We start from the raw sequence: 14,973 nt of genomic DNA on the forward strand, positions 1-14,973 counted from the left end.
GATTTTATGTATTTACAGGAAGCAACAATTTTCCTAACTGCACAAATACCTGTTAGTCCTTAAACATTCCTAAGGCCAGTCCCCGAGGACAGAAGTGTGCCCCCTAAGCCAGCCACCGCCCCTTTGGGGACTCAGAGTGGCCAGGTCCCCCCTCGGCCGAGCACCCGCTCTCGTCTGCTCTGGCATCTGGGTCCCTTCTCGCCGCTGGGCCACAGCACCACCTGTCTCCGGCCCCTTCCTGTCTGCACTCCCACATGACCCTCCTGCCCCGCAACACCCTGTCCACAGCAGGGCCCGACCAGTGACTCGGGTGGGCCTGAAAGGAAGCTGTTCCTGACCCTGCCCTGGGTGCGCCCGGCTCCGAAAATCACCACGGCCGCATTTCTGGTCTCGAACCTGCCCTCCTGGGGCCCCTCTGCCCCACGTGGCCCCCCTGCCTCTGCTCACAGCCACCCCTCGGCCACGTGAAACGGTGCGGGCTCCGCCCTCCGCCCTCCGGCAGCCCAGCTGCGCTGCCACTCCCGGTTCTGCTTCGCCGCCTGTTGGGTGGGCCGGAGATGGCAGCCACCGGAGAGCATACGGAGGGTGTCACAGATCTGTCTTCAAAGAGGGAACAAGACGGGCAGGAAACAGGGATGTGTGCTTCCTGCGTTGCAAACTGGAGACGAGAAGCAGCAGCCACGCTCGGTGACTGAGTTCCGCCCGACAGAAAGGTCTCCGACGGGGTCCTCTGCCCCGCAGCCAAGGCCCTGCGCCCCCAGAAGCCCTGCCCCCCGCAACGCTCCCGTCCCACCTCCAGGGGACAGGTTTCTTTTTGTGCCCCCCTTATCGTTGGCACCCCAGAAGCAGAGCTCGGCCCCCCGCGGCCCACCAGCAGCAGTGCCGTCTCCCCGCAGGATGAACCCATGTGGCTCTGACCCGCCCTCCAGCTCGGAGTGGCCCGGCCGGCTGCGGCTCCCCCGGGAGCACCCAGGGCACCAGCACGGCCTGTGTTCATTCCTCAGTGGCTTCTCAGGTGAAACGGAATGAGGCGACACCCATCTTCCCACCAGGATTAGCTCCCCCGATGTGTTCACATAAGTGAAAATAAAGAACACAGTTAACTCACGATGTACAAGGAAACACTGTAATGATGGCTTGTTCTTCAACGAATGTCAGCATAATCTGTGGTCACACAGTGAGGGGACAACACGCAGTGCCTGCCATGAAACCGAGCCTAATGACACATAATAGAAACTCTAATTTCTGTTTGGGTTCATATAAAAAATTACAAAATATTTCCTGCCCCCAATTTTTATGTTACGAAAGTGAAATAAACCCTGGAACGATGTGGGTGGAGGGGAACAGACAGCCTGGCTGCCTTCCGGACGTAGGGGACCCCCGGCCTGGCGGGGACAGCACCCGGCCTGGCCCTGGAGCCCCGCCATCCGTGTCTGAGGCGACGGGCTGGCCGGCGCCCTGCGTGACAGCACGAGGTGACGGGCACGTGCTGCTCAGCACCCGCCCCGCTTCCTTCCTATCGCGGGCAGGCGGCACTGCTTCAGGCTGGGCTGCGGCTCCTTCTGCGGCTCCGGCTGGCAGAGAGAATGGCAGACACTCAGTAGCGGCCTCGGCGGCTGTGACAGCAGCGCTAAGGGCAGCTAGCGGGAAGGCCGGCTACCTTCTGGCTCACGCCCACACGCTTCAGGGGTCTCAGCACGGGGACCTGGCCTTTCCCGCCCGGTCCGAACACCGACTGGAGTGCCGGGCTGGAGTACGACAGCTGGGTCGCGCCTGAGAGCTTCAGCTTGGGCAGTTCCGTCAGGCAGGCCAGCCCTTGTCGCTTCGGACGGTCCCCGTCTTGCTTTAGGGGCTGTCGCTTGAAACAAAACACAGTTCAGCTGAGCTACCAGGTGCCTCCCCCACAGAACTCAGAGAGAACAAAGGAGGCTCGCTGGTGCCACTTTTGCCTAGTGCAGTGTCTTGACGGTGAGGTGTGACTAGACAGCACACACAGCGTCCTGCCACCACGAGGGACCCACAGCGGGAGGCCAAGCCCTCATGTGGAGTCCTGCCCTCGGTGGCCACTGGGCCCGACTGGACCGGCCCGGGGGAGGCTGTGCAGTGACAGTGAGGGCAGCCCCCAAGGGCCCAGGCCATGGGGACAACTCCTGCTCAGACTCCATAAAGTCAGCCGAATCTGCCTGCCACCTGCTCCTGAGCGGCTGGTGAGCTAAAAATGATTTTTACCTTCTTCAGTAGTTGAAATTTTTTGCATGGCATGTGAAAATTATATTAAATTCAAAATTCTGTGTCCCTGGTTGTATGGAGCACAGCTCCACTTCCGTTTACGGCACCGCGGCAAAGAGCAGGCAGTTGGGATGGAGACCACGTGGCCCACGAAGCCGACAAAGCACCTCTGCGGCCCTTACAGACAAGCACGGGCCTAGGCTCTGACTGCAGGTGGGGCCTCAGGGGCACAGCCGGAGTGACGCGGTCAGACAAGCATCTGACCAGCTGGGAGCGGGGACTGAGCAGGGACAGCAGCCAGGGGAGGGGTGTCCACTGCTGGAAAGCAGCTAGACAGCAGACAGCTGCGTCCCCGGCTGCTAGCACGTAGTGACACTCAGCAAAGGCCAGGATGGATAAAATGAATGCTGGGCGGGCATGGTCACCCCGGGGCTTGGTGCCGCCGGGACCAGAAAGCCAGTGGGACAGAGCACATGCTACAAGAACAGGAAAGTGAGGACACCCACAACGGCTAAAGCGAAGTGGGGGGCGGGCGCTGTGGCGGGGTGGAGCGCCCGTCTGAGGCCTGCTGGGCTGGTGGGCTGTGGCCGAGGAGACGGCATCCCTGCCACGCTCGTCACTAGCTTCTCTGTGCGCCCCAGAGTAGGCCTGAGGGCACAAGAAGCTGACATCCGTGAGGCGCTCTGGCACAGAACTTGGCACCTGTGCTGGAGAAGCCCCACCTCCCCTCATCTGGCCTGCTCACAGGATGCTGTCGATGACCCTTAGCTAATGGGGCGAAGCCAGGCTCCCCACGTCCTGGTAACAGGGTGACAGGGTGGCAGGCCTCACTGACAGGGCCCTCATAGGTGGTGTCCTAATCAGAAACGGGCCATCTGAGGGCATCCGGGCCCGGCTACAGCAGCCCACCTATGTCCTGCTCACTGGTTCGGGTGTACCTGCTTTCTGCCCTCCTTTGCAATCTGCCACTTGTCACTGAGGAGTTCCGGTGCCACCGGGTTCTCTGGGAAGAAAGCTTTTCTGTGGCTGCCCGGAGCCTGCTTCCCAGGTGCCCTGCGGGAAGGGAGAGAGGAAGGGCGCTGGCTGAGAACCCCCAGCACGGCTGCTCGTTCCGCCTGCAAAGTCGTCCCTGCGTGTGCTGTCGCCACCTCTTCTTTCCTATGTGAACTATTATGAGGGGCCCTTTGTCCCTTTTCTGTGTCAGCCTGACAGTCTCTGGGCTGGGGGCAGAGAGGGCTTTGTGAACCACCAGCCACAGGCCTGCACCCTGGACCAGTGACTAGAGATTTGGGTCAGATGTCACCTCATGGCCGCACACGCGGGAGTGGGTGACAGTGTGGAATGAGACACCTCGGGCCTGCACGTCCAATGCCAGGCGCACTTCCGTGCTCACAGGCCTGCCAGCGAGTTCTCTGCGGTCCCACTGCAGGGTGCGGGCTCCCCCCATCTTAACAAGCGGAGCCTGGGCATCAGCTGCCAGGCGGCCACAGAGCGCTCCCCACGCCCTGCACACACCCGCTCAGCCTCCGGGGAGGTGTCCTGGGGGGCACCACAGCGTGGGGCAGAGGGAGCTGTCCCCAGAACCCCACCTGCACCCCAGCTCAGGCACCAGCTCCACACCCACACCCCATCTCAGGCGCCAGCCCCTGCCCACACCCCATCTCAGGTGCCGGCCCCCCGCCCACACCCCGCTGAGCTACCTGAGCTCCCGGAAGCAGGGGTGCTGCAGGGCCTGCTGCGCGCTGACCCTCTCGTCCGGGTCATAGGCCACCATGGCGTGCAGGAGGGAGAGGCATTGTGGGGACAGATTGGCTGTCAGTAGAGGTATTCCTGACCCCTTTTTAAAAGGAAAATCAAAACTCATAGCTCTCGACCTGTATTAAAAGCCCAACGATAATAAACGGTCACGCCGTCATTAGGGCTCCTGGCCGGTCCACCGCCGACTCCACGGGCTGCGCCAAGGGGCACTTTACCACCTAGGGGGCCCGGCCGCCCATCCACGCCCCAGGACGCGCTGCCCAGAGTGGCTCAGGGGGCCGAGACGCGCCCAGCGACGGAGCAGGGGCCCGGCAGCGAGCCCGGGGCGTGTGGGGCCGGGCGCTGCGCGGGGGGGATCTGCGGACTTCCCGCTCAGTTTTGCTACGAACCTAAGGCTGCCCTGAAAAGGTCTCTTTTTTCAGAAAGTGGGGGGTGAAACCCGCTATGGTTTAAGTGTAAGGAAAAGGCTTTTCCTCAAAGACTAATATCGCCTTCCCACCTGAGAATGATACAAGGTTTAAGAAAGAAGAAGAATCCAAAACAGCTGTCATCTGCTTACGCGCCCCCCGGCCCCCCACCCTCCACCTCAGCTTCATCTGTGACCAAAGCAAAGTCCTGCTCAGGGGTCAGTGTCACCAGCGGTGCCGGGTGGCAGCTGCACCAAGTCCTCGCTGAGCCGAGCCTGTGCTGGGGCCTCTTAGGTCCCATGTAAATACTCAGGTGACAAATCTGGCTGCCAGGCCCTCAGCAAGACGGCAGGCACTCGTCTGTGATGTTGGAGGATGGCAGCCCTCTCGGGGCGCTGGAGTGCCGCCCTGAACACACAGCCCCTTCCGTGGCAGCGGGGCCCCAAGGGGACTGAGGGGCTGCAAAGGCCACGGAGGCGCAGCCTGGCCCTGCCTCGGCTCCCTCCCGCCACCAGCCACGCAGGGGAGAGTGCACTTACTGCTTGAACTTGATGAGGGTCTTCTCAGCAGGTGTGCCGATGACCTCGTGGATTTTCGCGATCTGGTCCAGCTCGTTGGCTCCGGGGAAGAGGGGCTGCAGACTGGACCGGCGTGACAAGGGGCTGTTGTTAGGACAGGCCCGCTCACGGTGGCTGGTTAACGCCCAAGTCCTCTAACGCCCTTCCCAGCTAATTCAAGGGGGTTAGCACAGGAGGAAGGACTGTCACTTGGCACTTTTAGCTTCAGTGAAATTGCCACTCAGCTTTCCAAAAATGAGTCATATATCAAGATGCGTGATCTCAAAGGAAGGTGTGTCCAGAAGTGCACAGGTGTCTGGACTTATGAAGCAGCTGGCTGAGCAGGTGGGAGCAAACGGCCTGGGCTCTGCACACGTCACCCTAGCGTCAAACTCACCTGTCCTTAGCGAGCCACTGTGAGCTGGAGGGTGCCGCCCCACCCCTGCTTGGGCATCTTCAACCGGACACCCTGCTCACCTCCTCCCTCCTCCCCAGCCCACTGCTCCCTCCAGAGGTGAAGCCCAAAGGCTGGGGTGGGGTGCCGGGAGGACGGTGAGGACTGGGGCTTTCTAGAGTTCAGCTGTGCTGGACGGGGGCTCATCCTCACACCTGTGGTCAAAGTCTCCTGATACAGCTGTGCCTCTTAGGAATCACTCACAGCCCCCCACAGCGGGTCCCACAGGTGGCAGCTAGCATGTTTGTATTGGGTTCCTGAACTCGGTAATCAGCCATTTCATTGATGAAGCCAAGCGACGCCCCCCCAATCCCACCACCCAGGGCCCGGGGGGCCACGAGGGAAGAAGTAACTGGTGGCCATCTGTTCTCCGTGACCAGCAAGCAAGGAAAAGTGTTTGTCAAAAGGCGCATTTTCTGTTAAGTTAGAGACAGTCACAGCAGCAGAATGACTGTAAAATCTGTACTGTAAAGGAAGGGCTGGCATGAAGCCTCCCCGTCACCCGCCTCAGGACACCTGCACCGAGGTGGGGGTCCGCAGACGCCAGGCCGGCCTCAGCTCTACCTGGCGATCTCGAAGAACACACAGCCCGCGCTCCAAAGGTCCATCTTGTAGCTGTAGAAGCCGTCGGTGAGCAGGCACTCCGGGGCCCGGTACCAGCGGGTGGAGATGTATTCCGTGTACGGCTGCGTGGAGTACACACTCCGGCAGGACCCAAAGTCCCCTAATTTCAGGACATCCTGCTGCAAAGGTTGGGGCGGGGGGAAGCAGGGACAAATGACATCTCATCGAGCTGCTGTTTTAATACGAGCACGTCAAATACTTATGCCCTAAAAGGAAAATTACTAGCATCTAAACCAGCTTGTAAAATACAGATGACTGGCTTTCTAAGCACCTAACTGTGCCTCTAACAGGGGAGGAAGCTGTGTTTCTGTTCAGTGGAATGTGCTTACAAGAATTCCACTTACGTTTTACACATACTTCCAAATGCCGGCCGACACTGGAAAATTTTAAGCAGCAGCGTGAGTGTACGAGTGGATTTCCACCGCAGTCCCGCGCCCATTATGCCTACACTTCCCGTCACCGCTCGGGGCCGGCTCGCGCCCGTGGGCTCTGTGGAGCGTGTCAGACAGGCCAGGGAGGCAGGGCTTGAGACGTTTCTTCCATTTTCTTAACCTCTCACATTCAGGTAATCAAATACAAGCTGTCAACAACTTAGAAGCCTCTGGAAGCTGCAGCTACAGTGAACGTTAAACGCAGCATATCTCTCAGCCAGATTATCAAAAAACCTCCCTCCACTGGCCTTTGCCTCTGTTCCCATCACCCGATACATCACATGGGCTCGCAACAAAAATTATAATGCATATTAAAAGGCCAGGAGAACACAGGTGAAGAGACAAAGCAAGCATCAGAACCAGATTCAGATATGGCACATTCGTTAGAATTTTCGAATGATCAGGCGGGGAATTTAAAATAGCTGTGATTAATTTGTTAAGGGCTCTAAAAGTAAACATGCAAGTTCAGGGAAATATCAGCAGAGCGATAACTCTAAGAAAGAATCAAAAGAAAACATTAGAAATAAAAGAAAACACTAACAGGAAAGAAAAATGACTTTCCTAGGCTCATCAATGCACTAAATACAGCCCAGGAAAGAGGTGGGGAGCTGGAAGAGGCCAAGAGAAACTCTCCAAATGAGATGCAAAGAGAACACGAGAATGGCAGAAACAGAACAGAACTCCCGGGAACCGCGGGGTCACTTCAACAGACGGGGCGCACCCACAGGACGCGGACAAATCCCCACGTGATGACGCTGAGTCACAGAAGCCAGACCAAAAAAGACCAAAAAGTGCCTAATTCCATTTAGAGAATATCCTAGAAAACGCAAACTAATTCTATAATGACTGAAAGTCAGTCACCCTTGGCTTTGGGACAAGGAGTAGGAAGACACTTTTGGGGGTGAGGAACGTGTTCACGCACATGCCTGTGATGATGGGTTCGTGGGTGAACAAATATGCCGAAACTTACCGAGCCGTGCACTTCGTGTAGCTTACGTGGCTTTGGAGTGAGACAGACCCCAGCTCAAATTCTGATTCTTGCATGTTAACGCTTAGAGTGTTTAGAACGATACGGAGCTTGTTTTTGTAGACAGTATGAGAAGGGTGCCTGAGACTATTTTCTTCTAGATGTGTGGTTACGTTAATGACATTAAATAAAAACTTTTTTCCAAACTGGGAGGAGGAGAAAAACTACAGCAATCCTGTTGCCCAGCTAGCCGGGATTGCAAGAGTACCCAGTGGAAAGTTTTGATGTTCTTTCTACCTTTATTCTGAGATCAGTTTTTCATATAAAAGTCCTTACCTTTATTAATATATTTTCCGGTTTTACGTCTCTATGAAATATTCCATTTCTGCATTCGACATAAAAGGAAAGACAGAATTAATTGTACCTCAGTCACTCAAATTCTTTCATGTTGCAAGTTTACCGAATGTTCACACACTGCGTCGACCGAGAGCGGCCACGTCTCTGAACGTACCTGTGCATGTGATCAAGAGATCTGCATAACTGGTACATGTAGCACATAATTTTTTTTTCTGATAATGGGTGTCTCCTCCCTGTGTGATGAAGGAAATAGGCAAATATGGTCATCAATGGTACTCATCCCCTCTTTTGAAATCAAAAATAGAATCCATTCTTATTTAATGATGTGTGAAAATCTAACTTCCTCTGTGAAAAATAATCTGAAGTCGTTTTTACAGGAAACATGAAGTGTACCTACAAAAGGGCCCATTGCGAGTTCTACGTCCTGGCTCCGTTTCCTCTGCGACCTCCCAGCACACGCGTTCTGGTGGCAGCGCACACAGCACCCGTGAGAGTCGCGAGCGCGGCCGGTCTGACACACCTAACTCGGGCCTCAGGGTGGGCCTCCCCCAGGACGCCCTCCTTCGAACCGCTGACTGAGTCGTCAGGGCTCGCTTGCAAACCCAGTGTTTTCCGAGGCTTCTGTCTAGGTGGCGGTCTCCTTTCCAAAGGGGAAGGTCACAGTTCAGCAGAAGCACCTTGTTTTAATCCCAGAAGGCCAGGGACGGCTTTGACTCCACAGCCCACTCTTCCCTGACAGAGGCAGAGATCACTTGGCACCCGCCGAGCACCTGAGCGCACCAGTACGGTCCCCACCCTGTGACCCACACCTTCCTCCCTGCAGCTTCGTATGACGATCTAAAATGCTTACTACATGCCAGCATCGGTTATCCTGGTTCCAGAAGATGTCACGTTTCACTTGATTTTAATTTTGAAGGTGTGTGTTTTAAGCTATTAAGTTTTAAATCTACAGGATGATCATTCTCACGTGACAATTCAAAAAAACCACTTCCCATTTGACATCGTTGGTCCTGCGTTTCTCGGCTGCCTTCAGTCCCCAGGACAGGAGCCCTCTTCGGGGGCCTGCCCTTCCTTTCCTCCTGGGTACCCCTGACCTACTGGTGGCCCTGAGGAGTTAGGACCCGGTGCTCCCCGCCCCCCGCTCCGTGAGCACCCCTGCCTGAAGCGAAGCCAGGCGCCCTTGTCTGTTTTAGCCATCCTGACCAAGTTAACTGTTTCATGTTAATCTTTACCAAATGGTCTCATTAAGAAGATTCTGAGGAATGTCACGCACAGCGCTCGTCCGGTGAAAACTCTGAGTGAACACGATGATAAACCGAGGTGTCGCTGTCAGTACTCGCTGAGTGACTACGCTGGCAGTGCAGGCTGCACTGTGACAGTATCTAGCACACCCCTTCCCACAAGAGCCCCCGTTCCCAGGCCTGTGCCCAGCTTTGCTGCTCAGGCCTGGAGATGCACACTGGGGCCCACCACAGCACCGCCAAGCAGCCCGTTGGACACACTTCTGCCCAGAGGCCGTGCCCCATGGCACCATGCTGCACACACACGCCACCCATATTTTCCAAAGGAGAGCCTCGCCTTACGGTCCACTGTTCTGAGAGGTTAGAGGCCGTGACCGGCAGAGGCGGAGTCAGACGCAGCGTGGGGCCCGAGCTGTCAGCAGCACCCCTCTCTCATCCAGCACGGCGACACTCAAGGACGGGGTCCCCCTAGGTCTGCTCTCCGTCGCTGGCGCAGCCTAGGAGAGCGCTCGGACTTCGGTGAAGGCCGGTGGCCTTGCCTCTGCTGCGGAGCGACAGCAGCCGCGTAGACTGAAGGCTGCCAGCCGGGCGCTGCTCTGGGGGCATCACGTATACGACACACACATTTTTATGTAACCCTCACAACAGCCCTCAGAGTCAGACACTCCAGTGCCCCATTTATAGATGAGACGGGGATGCAAAGAGCCCAACCAGGACCCACTGTGACTGACACACGCGGCACCACGCGCTCCGACCTCATGTCGCTCCACGAAGTGGAGACTGAGCTGCGTCGACAGAGCCAAACTAGACGGTGCTTCCCAGACGCACCCGCGCTGAACGCCCAGGATGGTGCCGTCGGCTTGAGAGAAAACTCCAGAGACAAAGACGCCGCATCACGCACACTCTGATGGCGCAGAGGCTGACCGCGGAAGGAAAGCAGACATCGTCACCGTGCGTCAACGTGTCTCAAGGAAGTATGAGGACTGCCGTAGCTGATTCATTCCGCTTGGACTTTCCTTTTCACACGTGTCCCGACGCGATGGGGGCGGGCTGTCCCAGAAGTCTAAGGGAGCTCCGTTAATAAGGACGAAGCTAAGACTGATGTAAAGAGAGCTGTGTCTGAGCGGAGCCGGCAGTGTTTTATTTGTTGTTGGTACATAAAAAATGGTGCATCGCTCAATCGGTGGGTCCGATTCGATGAGCTATAAAACGTGACTGGCCGAGTCCGCCAGTGCGCTGTCACACAGAACAGCTGCCACGTTGCACGGTGCCCTGGCACCCGGGCCGGCGGTGAGTGGGGCTGGACTGCAGTGCCGCGGGCACCGGTATCGAGCTCGCTTGCTCGTTCCTACTTGGTTCACTCCCAGTGCCATGGATTTATCTCAAGATGTCTGTCCCACCCAGTCTCTAAAAGTCACCACCCTCAGGTGACCCCACCCGGAACTGCCCACACTCCAGAAGGTGGCCTGGGGCTGGGGTTTCTGGGCCGGGCCCTCTGCTGAGGCCCCAGGGTCTGGGCGGCCAAGCCTGCCGGGAGAGAAGGAGGGGTGCGGGCGAGGAAGGGGGTGCCCCGTGGCTCTGAGGCAGTCAGCGATGGCCTCCCGATCAGAACTTTCGGCTGGGCTCACTGCAGGAGGCCTGGGGTTTCCCAGCGAGCACCTTCCTCTGCCAAGAGTGAGCTGACTGGCCTGGCTCCCTGCGGGGAAAACAGTCTAACTGCAGCACTCCACATCCAAACACATCATGCGGGTGGACACCTGACACCTGCACCACACCAGGACAGTGCTGGGCACTCAGAGGGCGCCAGCGATGGGGCTGACGGGGCCCCACTGCCAGAGCGGACGCTCCCGTGGAGACAGGACAAACGACGAAGCAGCAGACCTGTGCCAGGCAGAGCGCCTGAGATGAGCAAGGCGGGGTGCGCAGACGGCGGGAGCAGGGACGCGGCCGGCAGCCAGCCACCGGCCACAGAGCCAGGTCGCTCAGAAGGCTGAACAGGAGGGCAGGACCAGCCACGACGTCGTGAAAGGGCAGACACCTCTGCGACGCGGTGGCGGTCACACGTCCCTCGCCCACATTCCAGGACAGCCTCTGTGACGCTCCCAGAGCCCTGAGTGCAGTGCACCAGATAAACACCCCCGTCACTGACGCAACGTGATGGGCAGCTCCCCACACGGCCATTCCCGGCCCATGCGCACCCCACAGGCCCATCCCAGGCCCCGTGGCACGCCCGGCTAAAAGTCAAACGGCGTTCTCCAGTTGCCCTGCAGCGTAGGGTCCAGACGTGGCCTGGATCCCGCACGTGGGACCGCTTGGGAAAGGTGACCAGACCCGAGTCCTGGGGGCTGCGGGGAGGAGGGGGCACCCCCACTTGGAGGCGTGGATGACGGCGGAGGCGGCTTCCGACCCTGGCAGTGGTGCTGTGTGGCTCTAGAGCTGGTGGCTGCGGCGGCCTCGGCCGCCCACTGCATGGGATTGCTTCTGGAAGCCACTTCCTAGGGGCTAGGCCTAGAGCCTGTTTCTTCAGCCCTCCTGACGATTCAGTCCGCTCCCTGCAGCACATGACAAACCCCTCTGAGTGGACCGCGCGCGGGTTAGATGCTGTGGTCCGCAGCTGAAGGGGCGGCAGCCAGCACGGTCCTCAGCTGACGCTGGCCCAGGGACAGTTGCTGGTCTGAGAGGAGATGGCAGAAATTACGAGTGACTGTTTGGAAACTTCTGCAACAATTCAATGTTGCTGTGACGTCCAAGCACGTGGCCAGTTTGCTGGTGATATTTACTGTGTCTTGTAAATGCTTTGGTCCACGACAGAGTAAACAAACCTGGTCTTCCACCCTAGATACCTTCAGACGCACTGGTCTAAACATCAATCAAAAGACACCATCCTGGCTTCCAACCCCACTAACAGCTTCCGGTCGAACTCGGAAGACCGCGCCCGGCCCTACCAGCACACTCCCCTCCTGCTGCCCCGCTGGGGCCTCTCACCTCACGGTGGCCACAGGGCTTTTGCACTCACTGTCCCTCTGTCGGGAATACTCTGTCTCCACCCTGCTCTAACACCGCAGCCTGTAGACTCAGCCACAACAGCCCTGTCTGGGACTCGTCATTTGTTTTCGCCGTCTCTCTCCTCATCAGGGTGTGCGGTCACGTGGGTGGGAGCTGTGTCTGCTTGTTCCCCACTGTGTCCCCGCACTGGGAGCAGCTGTGGCAGGTCATGGTGAAGGAGACAGCCTCTCCCGTGTTTCTCTCATTTTACTACTTTCCATGAGAGCTTGTACCTAAAGCCCATAGTCCCCTCTGCCCCATCTGACACCTACTGGACAAAGAGAGAATTAACCTGAGCAACTCATTATCTCACGACTTCACTTTCATGGTTTGTCTCTACAGCAGACTCTACGCTCTTTGCATTCGAAAACACGCATCTTCCTCGCGTCTTCTCCGCCTTCCCCAGACGCTGAAACTGCTGCGCACATCGGAGACGACTCGCTGCACGCTGCGGGGCCGCGCACGTCACTGACTGGCGCTTCGGCGGTTAACGTTCTGATATTCTGACAGTCCAAGAGAGTGATGGTTTGAGTGAAATTCTTTCTTATTCTAGTAGAAAAAGCTTAAGCGATTGATCTGGTTTTCAATAAGTCAGTATCATCAGCAAAAGCAAATCATCAGTCAGTGTCTACTCGTCCACGGCACTGAGCTCGGCCGGGAAGAGAGAGGGACCCAGGCCGGCCACCGTGCACGACGGTCGAGGTTCCAGGGCCACACGCGGGTTCAAGCTCTGGCTCTGCCATGTATTAACAGCTTAACTTCGGGTTATTACTTAATCCTTCAAGTCTGTTTCCTCATCTGTAAACTGGGGGTGATAACAATAGTGCCAACCAAACAGGGCTGTCAAGACGCAGCGTGCAAGGCAGTTGAGAACATGCACTCGGGGACCGGGCTACGTTCGAGCCCCAGCTCCATCACTATGTACGGAGCCTCGGGCAAGCTACTAACCTCTCGGTGCCTCTACTCCTTCATCTTTAAAATGGGGATAATGACAACATCTGCCTGGCAGGGCTGTTGTGAGGGTAAAATGAGTTAATTCCTATAAAGCGCTAAGGACAGGGCCTGGCCTGCAGTTGGCGTCACGGACGGTTGGCAAGTACCACTGTCGCTGTATTCCATCAGGTCTAAGGCAGACCCCTCGTCCCCCATAACAACTCTAAACTCAGGATGCATGCCGCAGTACTCAGGGTGTGACAGCGGATGTCGGCGTCCCCCACGCTCTCACGCCCTGGAGCCAGCCGCCCCCTCCCGCTGGCAGCACTGGAGATCCACTGCACCGAGCACAGCGCCTGGGCCTGGACGACACCCAGCACTCATGAAACGAGCGGGTGTCTGCTCATCTATACCATCACGGTCTGCTGTCCACGGTCCCTCTCTGTAGACATACTGAAAGAAATGGGTGCGATTTCTCCACTTACAATTCCCTGCTACTGAAAATGAGATATTTCTAAACAAAGCTTTCTCAAAGGTCTGAGCACATAGAAACTTGCCGAAACTGCCCCCCTCCCCTCGAGTTTTGAAACACCCGCTCTAGGAAGCAACGCTTGGAATTCTAACGTAAGTCTCACGCCGAGAGAACTGTTACTAACAAAGAAAGTGATTATGTAGTTTCATTAAAAAGTAAAATCTTGGCTTATTGGTGAAAAGATCTTTGTGAACGAACTGGTAAAGCTGAGTGTTGTTCCTTGGTCGTATTTGCTGCCCTGGCCTGTGTCACATGTACACACACAGAGGGTCAAAGGGAAGAGGCTACGTCAGACAGTACACCAGGAAATGCATCACACGGCAGCACCTCACTCACCAGGGCTGGTGGCTAACTGGGACTCCCAGGTCAAGTTTACTCCTTGAACATAAGCGCTTCTCTACGGTAATCATTTTAAATGGGGCTCTTTTAAAAACACTTGACCCACTTTCCTGTCTTGCCCATCCAGGTGTACGAAGGTGGTGTGGCCGGGCTCGCGCGCCTGTCCTGGGGAGTCAGAAGACTCCCGGCCGGTGGCCGGACCGCTCTCGTGTGTGTTGTTGTTGTCAGTCTCTTGTACATGTTCGTGTTTATATTTTCAGTCTTCCCCACCATGGGACTGCCACCTGTCTCTTTCTGCTACTGCTACTGCACCAAGTTCTAGAAGCTCCTTCTAAGAGCTCTATTTTTAACAGGTGTCTCTAGACCAAGAAACCAGATAAGTTTGTTAGAAATGCACTTAAAACAATACTAAACTGAGCGAGGGGCCTACCTATGAATAAAACACACAAGGTCTGTAACTTCTAAGAAATGCCCTACATTCCCAGATGTAAGGCAATCTCCTATTTTCCCAAAAAGATCCAAAAGCTTTTGGATCAAAAGTTTTACACCAACTTTCGTGGATGTAGAAAAATGTGCCTACTTAGTCTATGTCTTTTATTAGTAATTTACTAAAATACATTTTTTAAATCACATGCAAAGCATATTTGATACCACGCTTTTCCCCACGTTTCCACTTCATAAAAACAGCTTAATCAGCACTCATCACGTGCACCTTCGGCATCAGTGCCTTCTTCATCACAAGAATAGCTTTGGAAGTCCACAGCACATCATCTTCAGGTTGGCCTGAATCGTCTGAGATGATGTAGCAGTTTTTAAATCATCTATGATGCTGTCACTAAAATTCTGTTCCAAGCTATGAGCAATCACCCACATGATGTTAAGGAGGTTGATTTTTTTTTTTCATTTGTCCGACAGGCACAATGTGACCTGCAAAACAACACTTCCTGCACTGCTTCCTCGGTGATATTTACAAGGCTCATTTGTGCTGACAACTAACACAACTGTGAGGTCACACCCTGGGGACAGGTGCTGAATGTGGGCCAGCTCTCTGCCTCCTTTTCTCTGTTCCCCTCTAGTGAATGACCTCAGGAAGCCTCCT

The 14,973-nt window shown here is 56.2% G+C and overlaps 1 protein-coding gene across 9 annotated transcripts in view; it reads right to left on the reverse strand.

Moving 5' to 3' along the window:
* Window positions 1-1,112: 1,112 nt before the first annotated feature.
* The window catches only part of MOK (MOK protein kinase), a 32,877-nt gene continuing 19,016 nt past the window's right edge, over window positions 1,113-14,973 (reverse strand). For 5 of the 9 annotated variants that reach the window (XM_039884258.1, XM_039884261.1, XM_039884266.1 and 2 more), the window contains 8 exons: window positions 7,939-8,017; window positions 7,764-7,812; window positions 5,970-6,148; window positions 4,934-5,035; window positions 3,930-4,103; window positions 3,168-3,282; window positions 1,661-1,858; window positions 1,113-1,574 (listed from right to left, as the gene is read on the reverse strand). In XM_039884258.1, the coding sequence (XP_039740192.1) occupies window positions 1,494-1,574; window positions 1,661-1,858; window positions 3,168-3,282; window positions 3,930-4,103; window positions 4,934-5,035; window positions 5,970-6,148; window positions 7,764-7,812; window positions 7,939-8,017 (977 nt within the window). In that variant the 3' untranslated portion in view covers window positions 1,113-1,493. The remainder of the gene's footprint in view (window positions 1,575-1,660; window positions 1,859-3,167; window positions 3,283-3,929; window positions 4,104-4,933; window positions 5,036-5,969; window positions 6,149-7,763; window positions 7,813-7,938; window positions 8,018-14,973) is intronic. The other 4 variants (XM_039884260.1, XM_039884259.1, XM_039884264.1 and 1 more) reach the window with 4 other exon arrangements.

The sequence above is a fragment of the Pteropus medius genome, unplaced genomic scaffold (assembly GCF_902729225.1).
Source record: "Pteropus medius unplaced genomic scaffold, Ma_sr-lr_union100, whole genome shotgun sequence".
NCBI classification, from domain to species: Eukaryota; Metazoa; Chordata; class Mammalia; order Chiroptera; family Pteropodidae; genus Pteropus; species Pteropus medius.